The 18,803-nt window shown below is 41.7% G+C and overlaps 1 protein-coding gene across 1 annotated transcript in view; it reads left to right on the top strand.

Moving 5' to 3' along the window:
• Nucleotides 1-18,803, top strand: part of myo15aa (myosin XVAa) — a 126,153-nt gene that overhangs the window by 47,425 nt on the left and 59,925 nt on the right. The window contains exons 24-38 of the mRNA XM_078418384.1: nucleotides 588-669; nucleotides 1,501-1,631; nucleotides 1,715-1,810; nucleotides 2,695-2,930; nucleotides 3,337-3,515; nucleotides 7,195-7,267; nucleotides 8,449-8,640; nucleotides 9,369-9,481; nucleotides 9,827-9,916; nucleotides 10,511-10,636; nucleotides 11,358-11,422; nucleotides 11,862-12,035; nucleotides 14,135-14,216; nucleotides 16,290-16,446; nucleotides 17,224-17,317. Coding sequence (XP_078274510.1) covers nucleotides 588-669; nucleotides 1,501-1,631; nucleotides 1,715-1,810; nucleotides 2,695-2,930; nucleotides 3,337-3,515; nucleotides 7,195-7,267; nucleotides 8,449-8,640; nucleotides 9,369-9,481; nucleotides 9,827-9,916; nucleotides 10,511-10,636; nucleotides 11,358-11,422; nucleotides 11,862-12,035; nucleotides 14,135-14,216; nucleotides 16,290-16,446; nucleotides 17,224-17,317 — 1,890 coding nt within the window. The remainder of the gene's footprint in view (nucleotides 1-587; nucleotides 670-1,500; nucleotides 1,632-1,714; nucleotides 1,811-2,694; nucleotides 2,931-3,336; nucleotides 3,516-7,194; nucleotides 7,268-8,448; nucleotides 8,641-9,368; nucleotides 9,482-9,826; nucleotides 9,917-10,510; nucleotides 10,637-11,357; nucleotides 11,423-11,861; nucleotides 12,036-14,134; nucleotides 14,217-16,289; nucleotides 16,447-17,223; nucleotides 17,318-18,803) is intronic.

Consider the following 18,803-nt stretch of genomic DNA (forward strand, 5'->3'; position numbering starts at 1 on the left):
CTGGAGTACAATCTAACATACCAGTCCAATCCTTTGCACAGGGGTACTGAATCACACTTTGGTCCCATCCACTGGATTATGGCATCTAGAGTTGCAATGTAAACCAACTTCGTGACAATACCATAAACTCTACCTCCATGAAGAATAAGGGAATTCAGATGCATGCGAATCTCACCACTTAGATGTTCTCTGGATGGTCACTGAGTTTCCTGACTTAGAACTGTATCAGAATGCCTCCATAATTGCCGAGACTAAGCACTGGAAGTTCCAAAAGGCAGCTCACCATCACCTTCCCAAGGTCAATTAATAATAATTGTTGTTGGCTCCCTAACCTAACAAAGAAAATAAATTTCAATTCCTAAACAATGTAGTTCCAACTCAGTATTCTAACCTACGAATCGCAACCTTAATCCTAATGAACCAGATTCCTCACATTTATTCTCATCCTTCATTCGTCATATCTCAAATGTTACAGCTGTTTTTTGGCTCTCGATTAATAGTTTTTGTTTCCATAATGAGACACACGGCGTACTGCCATTATTACTTGAAAGTGAATTTAATTGTAAAACAATTACATTTAAACTCAGGAACAAACAATGAGAGAAGTGGTGAATGTTGCTCATCTGGATATTCCGGCAGAGTTGGCTGCCTTGCTCCAAGCTGCAGCAGGTAAACATGTCATCTCGATACTCCATCTTTCAGCCATTGTTGTTCTCGCCTTCTAATGCTTGTTTCTATCACAACATTGCTTATTTTACCTCTTTCTGTTACTCTGCCTTACTCATGGAAATATTACAGCAGTAAATAAGTGCAGTACGCTTTTCAAAATAACAAAAAAGATTGCATGCATTATGTTAAGAAAGCATGTAACTTGAAATTAGGCCATTAAATTTCCTCCCACTATTTCTGGCTGCTATCCCTCAATATGACCACCCTCAGTCACACTGCTACTGATTTTCCTTAATCCACACTGAACCCTGACAGATGATCTTGCTCCGATCATTCTGCCAGTTATTCTGCTCCAAACTTTCCACTTACAAGGTCATAAGGTCATCAGAGGAACTCCACCAACTGCAAGTTCCTGTGCACACCACACAATATCATAAAATCATAAGATCATAAGTGATAGAAGTAGAATTAGGCCATTTGGCCCATCAAATCTACTCCGCCATTCAATCATGGCTGATCTATTTCTCCCTCCTAACCCCATTCTCCTGCCTTCTCCCCATAACCTCTGACACATTCAACCCTTCTGTTCCAGAAACTACCCCCACCCCTGGGATTTCCTCCCCATTGCGTTTCCACCCCTGTTTTTGGCCTTCGATTTACACAATCTCCCCATGTAAGATAATCTGAGCAATCACCCTAATGATTCTATACTGACAGTTGACAGACTAATAAGTCTGTGATCTCCACTTCTTTCTCAAACATTTCAATCAGAGAAATCAAAAAGTTCCTTTCAGGAAGAAAGCTGTTGACGTTGGATGTTTTTTTTTATAGTTGGTAAAGAAATCCAAGCAGATTGCATTATCCAGTCAGAAATTCCAAAAGTGCTTTCAGAGCAACAACTATCAATGCCTCTTGACATCAACAACTACCCTTTCTCCAGATTCGTATGGACTCACTTCAGGGTAGGTTTGTGTGGTTTGTAGATTATATATTACATGAACTTGTTATCCTTTTGTTGTCCTCACTGGTGTCTTCTCTTGTCCAGAACCATTTATTTGGAATGTTGACCTCTCCACTGGAAGAAGCATTGACCCAAACAGAAGAGGACATAACTCATGAAGCCGTTACAGTCTTCAAGCTGGTAAGGTGCAAGGAATAGAACTGTTTGTGAAGCAAGTAGGTGGGGGGTGGTGGGGGGGGGGGGGTCCAAAGGACCCTCTCCTGCCCTATTAGGGCACTTCATTTTCAGTTATGCTAGCTTTTTTAGTTTAGTTAAGAGATACAGCGTGGAAACAGGCCCTTCGGCCCACCGAGTCCACACCGACCAGCGATCCCCGCACATTAACACTATCCTACACACCCTAGGGACAATTTACATTATACCAAGCCAATTAACCTATAAATCTGCACGTCTTTGGAATATGGGAGGAAACCGAAGATCTCGGAGTAAACCCACGCGGTCACGGGGAGTACATACAAATGCCGTACAGACTGCACCCGTAGTCGGGATCGAACCCGGGTCTCCGGCGCTGCAAGTGCTGTAAGGCAGCAACTCTACCGCTGTGCCACGGTACCGCCCACAATACTTAAAGGTTACCTCAAAGATACCTCAATCATTGAAATTCTCCCATTCCCATCTCCTTCTTCCTTCCACCTTCAGCCCCCTTCTCCATGCCGTTACCTCAATACTTAAAGGTTCACAATATGGATGGGGTTTAATGGCATGGAGAAGAGAGCTGAAAGTGGAAGGAATGAGATGGAAATAGGAAAATTTCAATGATTGAGGTATCTTTGCAGGACTGGATGATGATGATAATGTGTTGGAAGGAACTGCAGATGCTGGTTTACACCGAAGATAGACAACAAAATGCTGGAGTAGCTCAGCGGGTCTGGCAGCATCTCTGGAGAGAAGGAATGGGTACCGTTTCGGGTCACCCATTCCTTCTCTCCAGAGATGCTGCCTGTCCCGCTGAGTTACTCCAGCATTTTGTGTCCATCTATGATGATGATAATGTTCTTTTTCAGATACTACGATTCATGGGGGACCCACATCTGAATGGAACTCAAGAAATCCTCTTTGGTAATTACATAGCCCAAATAGGATTGGCCAACTCCAACCTCCGCAATGAAATCCTCGCTCAAATAGCCAATCAAGTATGGAGGAACATCAACGATAAGAATGCAGAGAGAGGCTGGCTCTTAATGGCTACATGTCTCAGTAGCTTTGCTCCTTCTTCTAAGATGGACAAGTACCTTCTGAAGTGAGTATTTTGTGAAGTAGGTCAGTTCAAGCTACTCTAGGAGTGTGGAGTTAGGTGTGAACCCACGAAAGAATGACCAAATCGGTAAACTGATTCTCTCTCCAGCGCATTCTCCACTTGCACTGACCCTTGCAGCCTCACTAATCACTCACATGCCCTTTCCTTTCAAGTACTGCACCGCCTCATCCAGTATTGCTTCCCCTTTCCAATTCTACTGGTACCCTTCCTCAGATTTGCTTGGTCCACTGATAAATGCTGTGTTATCAGGATCTGCGTAAACAGGAATGAGATACGGCTTGGAGACCCCCCCTGCCACAGTTGCCTTAAACCATGAAGGCAATATCTGAAACATGAGGTCAAGATGAAAATGCATGATTTACATCCTCTCTCTCCTTTTATTCAACAGGTTTGTGTCGGATCATGGTTTCAATGGGTTTAAGTCTGTATGTCAGCACAAGTTATTGCAGGCAATGCATAAGGCCAAGTATGGCCCTGAGGGAGCCAGAGGCTATCCACCCTGCCTGCTGGAGTGGACAGGCAACAAGAGGAAGGCTAACATTGCAATAGAGGTATCCTGCTTTGATGGTGAGCAAAGATTCTCCCAATTGGATGGACTCACTTCATCGTGTCAAATGCTACTCATGCAGCAACTAAAAATGGGGCAGCACAGCGTTCAACTGGTCGAGCGTGTCTGAGGCCAGCCAGTCTAATCTATTATCCCTTTCACTCCATGGCCCTATACACCTATCCCACTTTCCCTTCAATCTTTGAGTCACTTTATATCTCACCCCAATCAAAACTCGCTCTGACATCTTCTCTCACATCATTTAATATCATCTCCTATTCCTTGTAAAAATCCTATATCCCTTTATTCCCTATATTCCTTAAAATTCCATCCAATCTAATCCCATAGGAGATACTCACTTCCCTCAGCCTTTGATATTTTATTGTTTACCATCATTTTATTTTGCCTCATTGCTCATACCTTTTAATATCCATCCTTTTCTCATTCTTCGTAGCTTTTAATATCCCTCTGTAAGGGGTTTCTGCGCCGAGCTTTCGCCCGACCTAAGGTCCCCGTGCCTTGCTCTGATCCCTTGACCAGGCCGCGCACACTGGTTCCCCGTGAGTGGTTCGACCCACTCACCCCCTACGGTTCTAGACACTGGACTTAGATGCAGGAGCGTTTATAGTGCAGAAAATTCAACCAGACCAGATTTGAAGACCAGGGTTTAAATGGAAAAGGCTTTTATTGAGCGCTTGGGACTATTGTCCATGAATACTTATACAGTTCTATAAGACATATCTATAAGACACATACCGAATTACATGAATACTTTTGACTATGAATTCTAAAACGCACAGTTCTACAAGACATATACACGACTGTAAGATGGGGAACGTACGACACATCGCAAAATTGACCAACACATATTCCTTTACACACCCACGTTTATTCAAACCACCCTCCCCTCTACACTAAACTATGTCCAGGATATGCAGGATCGGGGTACATGCTCACCATGGGGCTATTACTGGGGTTACTGGCTGTTCGTGCTGCTTCTCCGCTGCTTTCCGTGAGGGTCGTGCTTATCCCCTGAGTTTCTTCCTTCCGTTTCTTGCGTTCCTTGCAGGTTTTCTTGCAGTATTTCTTCTCGAGTTGCGTGCCGGTTCCTCTCTCTTGCACTTCGCTTCTTCTTGCCTGTCTTTTCTTCCTCCTGCATCCGTTTGACTTGAGTTTAAAACCCAAAAGTCGTGGCCAGTTATACTATTCTGACCCGTCCTATCTCCCGCCAGATCTTGGGATCTCTTTGTTTAAAAGATATGTATGAGTTTTCTCTCTGATCTGCGCTTATGTCCGGGGGTACCGGGGATGGCCAGACTGTGTTAATTGGTATTTCGTTGCGAGGTGATGGGTTTAACTGGTTTCCCATCACCTACCAGGTAGTTTTCTATGGGCTATTGTGCCCCCTTAACGAGATTAACTGTGTAGGTCGGCTTGGGGCATTGTGAGTATGCTGATGTCAGCGCCCCAGTGTCTGGACTTCGACCTGGTTTCGCAGGTTTCTGCATGGCCAATACCCATCCATTGTTCTGGCCGTGGCTTTGCAGAAACCTAGAGACTGGGCTGTAAGGATTTTGCTCTTGTGGCTGGTCACGAGGTCCTGCGGCCATTTTAGGACCCACAGATTGTGACATCCCTTGGTAAACTGACCGCAGCCTTTCTCCGCTATCAGCCCCAGTCTCCTGTTTAAAATGTCCAAACTGCAGCTCTTTGGTTTGGTGTTGCTTTCAGAATGAGGGAAAACTTCTCAAATCTTACACCTCCAACGCCTTTAAATACCATATCGTTAGACTTCCACCCATTCTAAATCTCTTTTCCATTCACTCCCTGCACGATTTAATGTCAGAACAATCTAATCCACTTTACCCTACAACTAACATACCATTTTATCTCCTACTGGACTAACCTCCCCACCTCTCTCTCTCCATCCCTTTAATATTAAAACCTGTTCAACCCTACTCTTCTTTTCATTCCCCAAATCCTTTAATATTCCTCACAGCAAATCCTAACCTTGCCCCTCAGTCAAACACGGTATAATATCCCATCCTGTCAGGTAACATCAGAAGTTCGGGGCAGTGGGGAGAAACAGAATCTAAGAAAGTTTCATGTCAATGATCCTTTAGCACAACTGGAAAGGTGAGAAAACAAATATTTTTTTAAATTGCAGGAAGGAGGTGGGATGGAACAAATAGAAGGAATGTTTGTGATTAAGTGTAAACAAATATTGTCCAGATAATTACTATTTTAATGTTCTGGCAGTTAGAGACAGATGAGAAAATAAATAAAGGAACAGAGTCACACACAGAGTCATATATAAACACCCTTTGGGATAAAAAATACCAGGTTATGTGAAATGTTTTAATTCAGTAGTTTCATGGGAACAATCTACCCAGATGGAAGATGAGATGCTGTTTCTCGTGCTTATATTACGTCACACTGAAACAGTGTAAGAGGCTAAAGACAGAAAGATTGCAGTGGGAGTAGGACCTTATTTTCAGTTTTTGTTTTGGATTTTTAGCATCGGCAATTTTTTGCTCCATTCAATAGTTTAGTTTAGTTGAGTCAGTTTAGTTTATTGTCACGCGTACCGAGGTACAGTGAAAAGCTTTGGTTGCGTGCTATCCAGTCAGTGAAAAGACATTACATGATTACGTTCGAGCCGTTTACAGTGGAGAGATATATGATAAGGGAATAACTTTTAGTGTAAGGTAAAGCCAGCAAAGCCCGATCAAGGATAGTCTGAGGGTCACCAATGAGGTAGATAATATCCCATTTACTCTAATTCCCAGTTCCCTCTCACTCCTTAGGTTAGCCCAAATAATATGACCTATAATATTCCACCCAGTCTGTTTCCATCCTATCGATTTCAACCAATTAAACCACTCTAAATCCTTTGCCCTCCATCTCCTTTAATATCTAATGCAATCTAATTTCTTCCCTCAGTGCCCATGTTTTTAATATGTCACTCAATCTAGGTCACCAAACTCTGAATCCTCAAACCCTTTAATCTCCACAACAATCTAATCCCACTATCCCTTCATTCCCCATTTCCTTTAATAACCCTGTTTTAAGATCCTTTTCCTTAAAAATAAACACTGCACTTGGGCGGCACGGCGAAGCAGCGGTAGAGTTGCTGCCTTGTACCGAATGCAGCGCCGGAGACCCGGGTTCGATCCCGACTACGGGTGCTGTCTGTACGGAGTTTGCACATTCTCCCCATGACCTGCGTGGGTTTTCTCAGAGATGTTCGGTTTCCTCCCACACTCCAAAGACATCCAGGTTTGTAGGTAAATTGGCTTGGTAAATGTAAAAATTGTCCCTAGTGAGTATGGGATAGTGTTAATGTGCGGGGATCGTTGGTCGGCGCGGACCCGGTGGACCGAAAGTACCTGTTTCCACGCTGTATCTCTAAACTCAACTAAACTAATGTGAACCAGTTTTTGCACATTCAGTTCTTTTTGAATGAGTTACATTAAGTTCTCAGCACTCTTGCCAGGCACTCCACAAGAAATTCTTCTCCTAAATCTTGATAATCCCCTGTGCAAAAACATTGTCCGATAACATTTCTTTGACACATTGCTGATTAATGTATACTGAAACCTTGAAGTGGACTTCTGAACTTTTATTAAATCTAAATGAAGTATATAAGATGAGAACAAATTGACAGCAAATTATGTATTTCTCTATTTATGTTTTCAGGCAAGAATTTTCTGTGCCCTGTGAACTCATGGACTACAGGAGAAGAACTGGGACAAGACCTCCTGCGGCACAGGTAATCTTAGATACATCTCAGAAGATGTAGAAGTTTCAAATCAGACGTTGATAGTTCAAAAAAAATCTCGAATTTTCTCTAATGGATCTTAATGGCCTAGAAATTCAATTTGTAACTCAAGGGTTATGAGCTTATGCCAATTGAATTTCAGTGAAAAAAATATTAGGTTAAAAAAAGTCAGAGATTTAATGCGTGGGTTGCAAAGTTAATAATTTTCTTTCCAATAGATCCTCCATCACTGCGTTAGTGAATGGAGATGCCTGGTTCTGTGCAGGAAATGTCCTGCCTATGATCACCTACTGCTTTGTGCACTGATGAATCCGTGGTCCTTCACATGTAAGGTCATTGGGAAGAAGCTCTGAGTGTAAGGGCAAAGCATGCACTCAGATGGGGGACTTCAGTGGGCATCACCCAGAAGTTTCCACTGCACCATCAAGAAGAGAGTTGAGAGACTCCTGAAACTCTGCTGCCAGAGTGGATCGATGGTAGTGGTTGAGTGAACCACCTTGATCCCTTCTTCACCTCTCTACCTGTTGTGGATGCACCTGTCCTTGATGGTTTAAGTAACCACTCCCAAATTATTGTAGAACCCAAATTCAGAATTCATTGAGTGGACGTTCTTCATTGTCATGCTAAGTTACAAGGAGACAGGGAGATAAGGAGGGGGGAGGGGACTAATTGGATTCATGGCCTGGGAGTCAGCATGGACAAGGGACAAGTGGGCTCCTTCTGTGTGGTTATGAATATAAAACTCCCAGAAGTATAGTTTGAGTACCTCAAAATGCACACAAATACATTTACTGAGACATACGCTCTCAGAAAAATACACTGCATCCAGATATATGTGTGATGAAAGTACAAATATAAACACATATATACATTTATAGGGTCACAGATACACAGAAACACAAAATACTGACCCCTCACAAAGATAAGCAAGTACATGCAGACTACCTACACATTCATAGAAACTTATTGACTCCTTTCATAGATACAGATCCAGAAGTTTGATATACTGACACACGCAGAAATATGAGCATAAACACAGACAAACAAACATCTACACACGAGGATACATACTCTCACACAGTGCAGTCACATTCAGTTACATAAGAAGAATGCATACACATGTGGGCACATTTAGATGCAGAGGACTAATAGTGCAGTGTTTTTTATTGCAGGGATGTTACAGAAGGATGGCGAGGTTGGACTGTGGCAAGGAAGGATAAAGGCGAATGGACTGAGCTTGGAGGTCATGACTATGTAATGGACTTAGTGTCTGACCTGGAGCTCCCAACAGATTTTCCAAGGCAGAAATCCTTTTTTATGATTTCTTCTGAGGGAAAGACAAAAAGCCGGAAGAGTCGAAACGTGTGAGTATTTATTGGGCTCACCATGATGAGTACTGTTTTCTCCAAGCTTATGGGTGGAGTTAAAGTTCCTTAATGCTGAGATATGCGTACAGGGAATGCATTTTCCATGTTCATTTTAATGGTAACAGTGCTAGGGAGTTTCTATAATAGGATGTGCTGAGTCCCCACTGAGTTCTGTGCCCAATGAACGTAATGACATAGCAACTCTTAGAGTCATACCTGTGGAAACAGGCCCTTTGGCCCAACTCATCCATGCTGATGAAGATGTCGCATTTAAGCTAGCCCCACTTGCCCATGTTTGGCCAATATTCCTCTAAACCTTTCCTGTCCATGTACTTGTCCAAGTATCTTTTAAATGCTGTTATAGTACCTGCTTCAACTACCTCCTCTGGCTGCTCGTTCCATACATTCACCACTCTCCGAGTGAAAAATGTGCTCCTCAGGTTCCTATTAAATTTTCTGTAGTGCCTTCAATTTTCCACGCAGTTTTAATACTAACACTCGTGTTAAGTATTAGTATTATTCTCCATCATTGAATATATAAAATATTGTCAGATAGGCTGCAAAAACAAACAGAAAATTTCATGAGTGATTCCTTTAAACGTTCCATAGTGTTGAATTATATATTAGAATTGTAGCTGTGCTTGGGAAAGTAAGCTCTCGGATTACTGCTGGGACAGGGTAAGATGTGTGGATGTCCATTCTGTAACGTCTTTATTCCTGGGTAGTGTTTTTGGCCATGGTTTTGACTCGGATGAAGATATTCCCTCGCCCCCTGTCGCCCAGGCACCTGTCTTCGTGCCAGATTCGGAGAGATATCCCACAGGATCCATTAGGCGAGGTGAGATTGCTTTATCTAAGTTATCTGAATGCGAATTACTTAAAAGTGTGGTACTGTGTTTACTTTCTAAAGCGTGAAACGGAAGTGTCGTTCATTGTGACAATTATTGTTGTAACTATTACTCATGGCCATCTTTGCTGAGGTGAATGATGCGAGTGGGAAATACCATATTTGTGATTGTTACTCACAGTGATTTGGTGATTACTGCTTTTAGTGATTATTACTCATAGCAATTATTGCTCTTGCAATTATTGTTCTTAAAGCAATTGTTTTTGATTATTTTATTTCCTCTCTTTAATAGATTCCGATGCCTTCAATGATTATTTTATTTCCTCTCTTTAATAGATTCCGATGCTTTCAATGAACGGCGGTCTCAAAAAGGACTTGATCGCTATCTTGATAGCTTGTTTGATCCTGTTTTATCTTATGAAAACGGGGTAAGGAAAGTCAGGCAATGTTCTAAAAGGATACACATCAGTCAGATTAGATACTTCTTTCTAACAAGTAATCATTTTTTGATGATGGATACGAAGGTAATTTGCAGAAGCCAAGGTTAACCTGTAAGGCGATTGTGACACAATATCAAAAAACCTCCCACTAGATTTAAGCTTAAAGGGATTTTTATCCCAGAGAACCTGGAATTGCACTTCCAACAAAGTCAACTTTGTTATCTTTTCTTTAAAAGCAAGAATTGGATGAGAGACAAATTCTCGAAGGATAGATAGATATTTTGCCAATATTATTAGTTAGTAGGGTTTATTTAACACTTGAGAATTTCTTTAGGTTTGGGGATGAATAAGGTGTGGGGTTTAATTGACTGATGAAGTTTAATTAAGCTGTGGATAAAGGTGTATTGTGCAATTTCTTTCATTAGCAGATTTAAAGTGAGGATAGTTCTAAAATTTAGTTAAGTTGTTGTGTTAAAAAAAAAGTACATATCAAATTTGTACCTCTGTGTTGAGTTCTGTGGCGGGAATTATTCATGCAGCAGGTTTTGATTTAAAGTACTTTGTTCTTTCTTTCCATTTTTGGATTTGGAGCGAACTTCCTTAGTGTCAAACAGAATGAAAGGAGGCGGAAAAGTAGGACCTGGCAATGGAGACGGAACTCAGCTGAGCCATCAGGGACTTGCCGAGAGGCCTGGCGCCCAACAGCGTCAGTATTTGCAGTGTTATTTGTGTGATGCTTTCTGTTAAAACTTTTGTTATGCACTCTTTTCATCGAGATCAGAGTGAAGCAATAACACTTGCACCATAAGTGATACCACCACTCACAATGAAACCAACCTCAGACAGGTTGGCAACATCAATGAATTTGCTTAATCAGGAAGCAAGGAGAAATAGCCAGAGCTCCTTCCCTGGGATGTTCCTGTTGCTGTGGAGGAAACTACCCTTTTCCCAACTGCCTTATTCCCATCTCTAGATCAATTTCTACCCAACATATTCAAATATAAAAGCAAGCACTGGACACAGAAACTTTTGCTGATAACAGAATCCAGCCCAGTTCCCACTTCTAGACCTATTAACCTTCCCAGATTTCTACTGTAGGGAAACTGGACAAAAAGGAAAGGCAATAAAATACCAAGTATTTCCACGGAAGGAAAAGGTAGACACAAGCACTGGAGTAACTCAGCGGGTCAGGCAGCATTCCCGGAGAAAAAAGATGGGTGACAATTTGGGTCAGGACCAAAGATAATATTATCTTTGGTCAGGACCCTTCTTCAGATTCTAAAGACCTACTTCAGACCCACTGAGTTGCTCCAGCAATTTGTGTCTATCTTTGGTATAAGCCAGCATCTACAGTTCTTATTTCTAAATGGAAAAGGTGCTTGTTTGTAATTTAATTAGTCCCGCCGTTCTTTAATTTTGTTTTCCAGGCTACGATCCTTCTCAAATAAATGCCCAGCAGCAAGATTTCATTAACCAGCAAGCTTACCTTCTGGTGAGTTCTAGTTTATCCATCTTAATAGCTGGTAACATTGAACAATGTAAAAACTAGAAGAGACCAGGATTCCTAATGGTCAGTGATTTAATGGTCAACCCATTGTGAAACTGATCATTGGTTGTTTGAATACTGCAGGTGATAATTTTGATCCATGTGTCCCCAATGAAGAATACCCAAATACCCTTGTTGTTGCTGCCACAATATCCTTTTACTCTTGCAGAATGGGCTCACGACAAAGCATTTCCACTGAGCTACATTGCATGAGGGGTGTTCATAAAAATGAACACCGAGGGTTCTGGTTCAGTGTTACTACTGAAACATGCCAATGGTTTATCTGGACTATACTAAACATTAGTAACAAACCAGAGTCCCACTTTCAGTCCCATCCAAATGCTGACTTTATGATTAACAAGATTTATATGTGATTGACGAACAGGCCCAGCAAATGACCATGCAGGCCATGGCTCTCCAACAGCAAATGACAAGTGCCAGCCCCCCAGACGCCATGCTGAACCACAATCCAAGCCTGAACCATAACCACAGCATTGCCATGAAACCCACCACCAGCAACCAAAAGACACCCATCCAAAAAATGGGCCTTCCTCCACAGGTAGGAGCACCAATTTTACGCAACAAATTGATATGTGCAAATGAACACTACTTCTTGGGTGTGACATATCGCTAGACTTCAGACTAGGATATTTCACTCATTACCTGCTTTCTCAGAGTAATGATGTTAATGAGTCAGTAGTGTATAGAGATTTGGAGATCTGAACTGAAACCTCCCGTAAAATTCATGGTGGGTGTCAATGTCTTCCAAATATTTTCCTGTCTGTAATTTCACTTCCTCTCGTCATTGCATTATGATGTTATTGCCATGGGCATTTCATGGCCCTTTTTGCCCCACCAAGTTCCCTGCTGTAGTTTTTTCGGGCTTTCTTTTTATTCCTCAAATCTTCTCACTAGCCAATGCCTTCTTAAATGCAACAGGCCATATGTGAATGTTCATTGGATTCTGAATGTACAGTACGTTATTGTTCTTGTTGAACCAAGAGCTATCAGTACTTTAGCCTAGAATGATTTTCCATGGTTTTAGTTTAGTTTAGTTGAGAGATACAGCACGGAAACAGGCCCTTCGGCCCACAGACCACGCTGACCATCGATCACCCGTACACATTAGTTCTGTTATCCCAATTTCACATCCACTCCCTACACACTAAGGACAATTTAAAGACGCCAATTAACCTGGCACTCTAATGCAGCAACTCTACCACTGTGCATCTGTGCTGCCCCTTTTCCTAGAAATTTAATATTTTTGTTTCTTAACGATGCAACAATTCAATGAAAATTAAAAGCCAATTAGAAATTGCATCTGAATTGCAAGGTTCGCGATTCTCATTCCTGAGCATTGCTGTATCAAATGCATCAAGACAAGGAGGCTCTCCAAAGTATGCTGTATTAACAATGGCCTCCATTATGTCTGGATACCACTTCAATGATTTCCAGTGGCCTATGTGTGCCCTGCAACATCTGTAAACTACTCATAATGAACTAACCACACGAAGGCCTTCCGACATGGCACAGAGAAGGAATGCATTCGGAGAATACAACTGGTAAACTGACTCATGGAAGCCATATTAAGTAAAATAAAATAAATACTTGCCTTTGTTTTGGATTATGTAAGCAGGTGCAAGAAAGTATAAAAGCATGTTTTTAAGGTACAAGAGAGCGTGCATCTCCAAAAGACGCAATTGTGTGTCAGGGGGGTTGATAAATAGGAGGATGTCCTGAATTGACAGTCAACAAAGCATTTCTGGTTTTCTCAATGTGGTAGGAAATGTGGCAGACAATGTTTACACAGCGACACCCCATAAACAGCAAAGTGATAATGACTACATAATCTGTTTTAGTGATGTTTTGGTTGTGATTTAAATATCGGCCTGGAGCATTGGGAATAACACATTTTCTTAAAAATGGGAATGGCATCACTTACACCCATCAAAGAGAATAGATGGGGCATCAATACATCAAGTCTCATTGCACCATATCTGACCCACCACAGTAAAACATTGATGAAGCAACCTTCCCTCAGTGCAGCTCCCAGTCAGTTCTTCCTCCCATGCAGGACATAAATCCCTCAGTGCTGCACCTCCAACAGTGCAAAGTTCTCTCAGGTGCTGCCCTAACACCCGTCTGGAATTATCTTGGTGCAACCTCCCGACAGCGTGACACTCCCTTGTTATTGCCCTCAAACTCGTCTGTACGGAGTTTGTACGTTCTCCTCGTGACCTGCGTGGGTTTTCTCCGAGATCTTCGGTTTCCTCCCACACTCCAAAGACGTACAGGTATGTAGGTTAATTGACTGGGTAAATGTAAAAATTGTCCCTAGTGTGTGTAGGATAGTGTTAATGTGCGGGGATCGCTGGGCGGCGCGGACTCGGTGGGCCGAAGGGCCTGTTTCCGCGCTGTATCTCTAAATCAAAATCAAATCAAAATCTAACTGTGTAGTGTTTCTTAATGCTGCACAGAAGTATCTGCTCGTAATATGGCCTCAAGAACTATGAGGTCAGACATATACCCACGGCTCTGAATGAGGTGTAAATACAGCTGCTGTGCCATCACCATCACAAAAATAGAGCAACGGTTTTGTTTCCGTTTGTATGATGTTGCAGTTGGAATATTAAATTATTGCCTCCAAATGTGTTACAGACAAATGCTGCCAATAAAGATTCCGTCCAGCCAGTGATCTCCCACCATGCTGCCATAGGAAAGCCAGCTGTCATCACACCCAGTAAGTCTTCCTCAGCACATGAACCTAAGCGCCCACTTTTAATGGAGATCGTAATGAGCTTCATTATAGACAATAGACAATAGACAATAGGTGCAGGAGTAGGCCATTCAGCCCTTCGAGCCAGCACCGCCATTCAATGCGATCATGGCTGATCACTCTCAATCAGTACCCCGTTCCTGCCTTCTCCCCATACCCCCTCACTCCGCTATCCTTAAGAGCTCTATCCAGCTCTCTCTTGAAAGCATCCAACGAATTGGCCTCCACTGCCTTCTGAGGCAGAGAATTCCACACCTTCACCACTCTCTGACTGAAAAAGTTCTTCCTCATCTCCGTTATAAAGTAGACTGGCAAGGAGATCAATGGTATTTGATGTCTGTATCTGATGTAAATGATTAGTGGTAACTACAGTGAAGGACTGGAGCGACTAGGCTTGTATACACTGGAATTTAGAAGGATGAGAGGAGATCTTATCGAAACGTATAAGATTATTAAGGGGTTGGACACGTGAGAGGCAGGAAACATGTTCCCAATGTTGGGGGAGTCCAGAACAAGGGGCCACAGTTTACGAAATAAGGGGTAGGCCATTTAGAACTGAGATGATGAAAAACTTTTTCAGTCAGAGAGTTGTGAATCTGTGGAATTCTCTGCCTCAGAAGGCAATGGAGGCCAATTCTCTGAATGCATTCAAGAGAGAGCTAGATAGAAGTCTTAGGATAGCGGAGTCAGGGGGTATGGGGGTATGGGGAGAAGGCAGGAACGGGGTACTGATTGAGAATGTTCAGCCATGATCACATTGAATGGCGGTGCTGGCTCGAAGTGCCGAATGGCCTACTCCTGCACCTATTGTCTATTGTCTATTGTCTATTGTAAATTGTCAAGAGTCTTCTGAAAATCCAAACACCTCACATCCACTAGATTCCTCCTTATCTACTCTACTACACACATCAAAGGAACCCAGTACTGTACTCAAATATGATTTCCCTATCCCTTATACATCAATGTTAACTTTGCCCATTCATGTCATTATTTTTAAGTGTCTTGACATCATATTATTTCCTGTAGATTCCAGCATTGTAAGACTAACATGTTATCACTTCCCCATTTTCACACTCGCTCCATTCTTAATCAGTGTGCTCATATTTGCGACCCTCCGATCTGCAGCAATCATTCCAGAATCATTCATTTATTAAAGATGATAATCAAACCATCTACTGCCTCTCTAAGCTATGGGATGTTTACCAGGACACCTAGGTGAGCGTTGGAACTGTGATTTGGAGCCATGAGCTGGGACAGGGAACTGGGCCCCTGCCAATTATAGTGGCACTGATCCTGTCAGGCGGTTTAGTTTAGGGAGAATTTGCATAGCAGGATGATTTCCATACAGCCAGCAATTGATAGCAAGGGAAGTCCAGTTTATCTCTTTTTAGAACCAGTTCCCTTTCTGTGTCATGCACTGGTTCTTTACCATTGTGAACTAGAATTATTTCTAAGGTTTTTTCTCTATGCAAGATCATTAGAAATGGAAAACAAAATGGACCCAATTAATGCGTAGGAAGGAACTGCAGATGCTGGTTTATACTGAAGATAGACACAAAATGCTGGAGTAACATCATGTATTCCCTGGAGAAATGGAATACATGACATTTACTCTCTATTGTATTCAACTTACTGGACAGATGAAGTTAAAAATTACTTCATTGAGGTTTCTTAAATAATAATATAGTCCGATGAATGGTCTCGACCCGAAACGTCACCCATTCCTTCTCTCCCGAGATGCTGTCTGATCCATTGAGTTACTCCAGCATTTTGTGAATAAATACCTTCGATTTGTACCAGCATCTGCAGTTATTTTCTTATACCATTGAGTTATTTTGTGTCTATCTTTGGATCCAATTAAAACATGTTTCAGTGATTCCGTCTCTCAGGGCAGTGAATCCATAAATGCTGAATTATAAATGTAAAATCATAATACCACAATTTAGAGTCTTGTAATACTGCATCATTCTTGTTATTAAACTGTCTTACTAGTAACAACACACACATTTTTGCATTAATCCTTTCTCTATTATTCAGGAGCTTCCCAAACACCCAAACTCAATGTTGCAACACAAGACCCCGTTCGACACATGATGTTGAATTCAGAGCACCTTCCAGAGCCAACACACAACATCAAGGACATTATAAAGCAATATGAGCTGCCAGCAACTCACAAGCAAGCTGGACTAATCAGGTAAAGCTGAACAATACATTTGCCCAAGTGTGGATCTAATATGGCAATGTTAATTGTCGGCATATGCCGGCTTGCAAGTAGCATTGGCTGCCTACATAACCCGCGAGTGCAGGAATTATGGCTGGTCTGCATCATATGGTACAATGATGTAGGTTTGCACAGTCATCCATGTTATTAAGAAGAATGCTAATAAAGAACAGGTGTTTTCCACTGTAGTTCAGTTGACAACGCTTTTAAAGGGAAGAGGGTGTGGAAGGAGATTTGATTCACTTGAATTCTATGCAATGAAATAAATACATCAGGGTTTAGAGTCATAGAGGGTTCATGGCACAGAAATAGGCCCTTCAGACCATGGAGCCCATCACCACCCATTTACACTCACCCTTCCTTAATCTCTCTTATTTCATTCTCACGTTCGCATCAATTTCCCTGATTCTGCCACTCACTGTAAGGGCAATTTATAGTGGCCAATTAAGCTATCAATCTTCATGATTTAGGATGAAACTGAAACATCTGGATGAATTACACACATTCACAAGGAGAACAAATAAATTCTCCACAGACAGTAGCTGAGGTCAAGGTTGAACCCAGTTTGGTCTATTCAGATTCTGCACAAGCAGACAGAAATGATATGGATCAATTCTTGTAATAACTTACCCCCAAATTGTCTCAGTTCTAAAATGACCTGCAGATTTGCCAAAGGAAATATGAAGCATGTCTGGCGATCTTGATGAGATTAGTATTTGGATAAGGTTGAATACTTGTTTCCCTCATTAGGAAAGAACGTGGTAAGATATTCACCAGGAGGACAGATCCCCATGATGAGGCCTTGTCAATCTTGAAAGGACAGAAAACACTATATGTATCCCAGGTAAGGTAACTTCCCAAATGGAGTCACTTTCCAGATCTTTATTCCACAGCAGCTGTCTTTTTTAAATTTAAACAAGGAAATGGATTCCATGGCAAATTTATATTACAGGTATAAAAACAGATTAAAATAGGTTGTGTAAATGAGTGAATTGCCTCTCTCTTTCTGCTTTGTAATTCCTTGAGATTTCTTGTCCTTTGGTGAGAGTGAGGGCAGAAATATTTCCCCTGAACAAGTGGCAAAACTACCAGGAACCTTGCGTCGCCAGAGATTTGAGCATAGTCAATCTTTCATCGTTGTCTTATCAAGTTCGGGTCCATGTTTTGTCTATAAAATGCGTAAAATATTATCCTGCTGCAAAACAAAATTTGCACGAAGTCTTAAGGGTCTAATGGCTGTGACTCGCTCCAGTGATTGTCGACTAATTGCTTTTGCAATTGGTCTTAAGTTGCTTTTTGTTGTCCTTCAATGGTGTTTGAATTCATACATAGATAAAAGACTGGAAAATGGATAGATTTTCCTGGAGCATTGTGTGCGGCCTGGAAGTTAGGCTGTTTCAGGAAAGATCTTATTAATGGCGCAACATGATCTTATTAATGGCGCAACTTCTCTGCAGTGTGCCGGTTATACCAGGAGGGAATAGTCTTACCTGGGCGTCAGCAGAGGTGAAACTCTCCTGGATTTTGATTGATTTTGGAAGGAGCACCATAGCTTCCTTGGCAGTATGAAGTAAGCACCTTCTGTTTTCAACTTGCTGTCAACCCCTAATTACCAATCATCTGTTCACCAATGCACAATCTGGATTATGATAGGAATATCCAGCATTATGTCTCTTCAAAATAAACTAAATTCCAAACATAAAGTGAGAATGACTGCTCTTCACATCAAGGCAGGATTTTAACCAGGTTTAGACATCAATATCAGTAACTTTCAAATTAGTGGGATAATGTTTCTCTCCAGGCTGAAATCATAAATTGCACAAAAGAAATTCTTGTCAGAGGCTAATTATTCAATCCCAGTATATCACTGCGGGAGGATCTTTGTTTGTTTCTATTTACAATTCCTCAGATAATGAAGCAATCTGTGTATGCAATTATGAAGCAAGACAGTTACAGTTTATTGTCACATGTACCGAGGTTCAGTGATAAGCTATTGTTGCATGCTATCCAGTCAGATGAAAGACAATGCATGATTACAATCGAGCCATTTACAGTGTATCAAATCATGGTAAGGGAATAATGTTTATTGCAAGGTAAAGCCAGCAAAGTCTGATCAAGGATAGTTCGAGGGTCACCAATGAGGTAGATAGTAGTTCAGGACTGCACTCCGGTTGTGGTAGGGTGATTCAGTTACTTGATAACAGCTGGGAAGAAACTGTCCCTGAATCTGGAGGTGTGTGACAGGTACAACATTCAGGCATGATAACTGGAAAGTAACGTTTGCACCATGGAAATGCTGGCAACAAAGCATCTCTTCTTGATTTTTACTG

Source organism: Rhinoraja longicauda, chromosome 21 (assembly GCF_053455715.1).
Source record: "Rhinoraja longicauda isolate Sanriku21f chromosome 21, sRhiLon1.1, whole genome shotgun sequence".
NCBI lineage: Eukaryota > Metazoa > Chordata > Chondrichthyes > Rajiformes > Arhynchobatidae > Rhinoraja > Rhinoraja longicauda.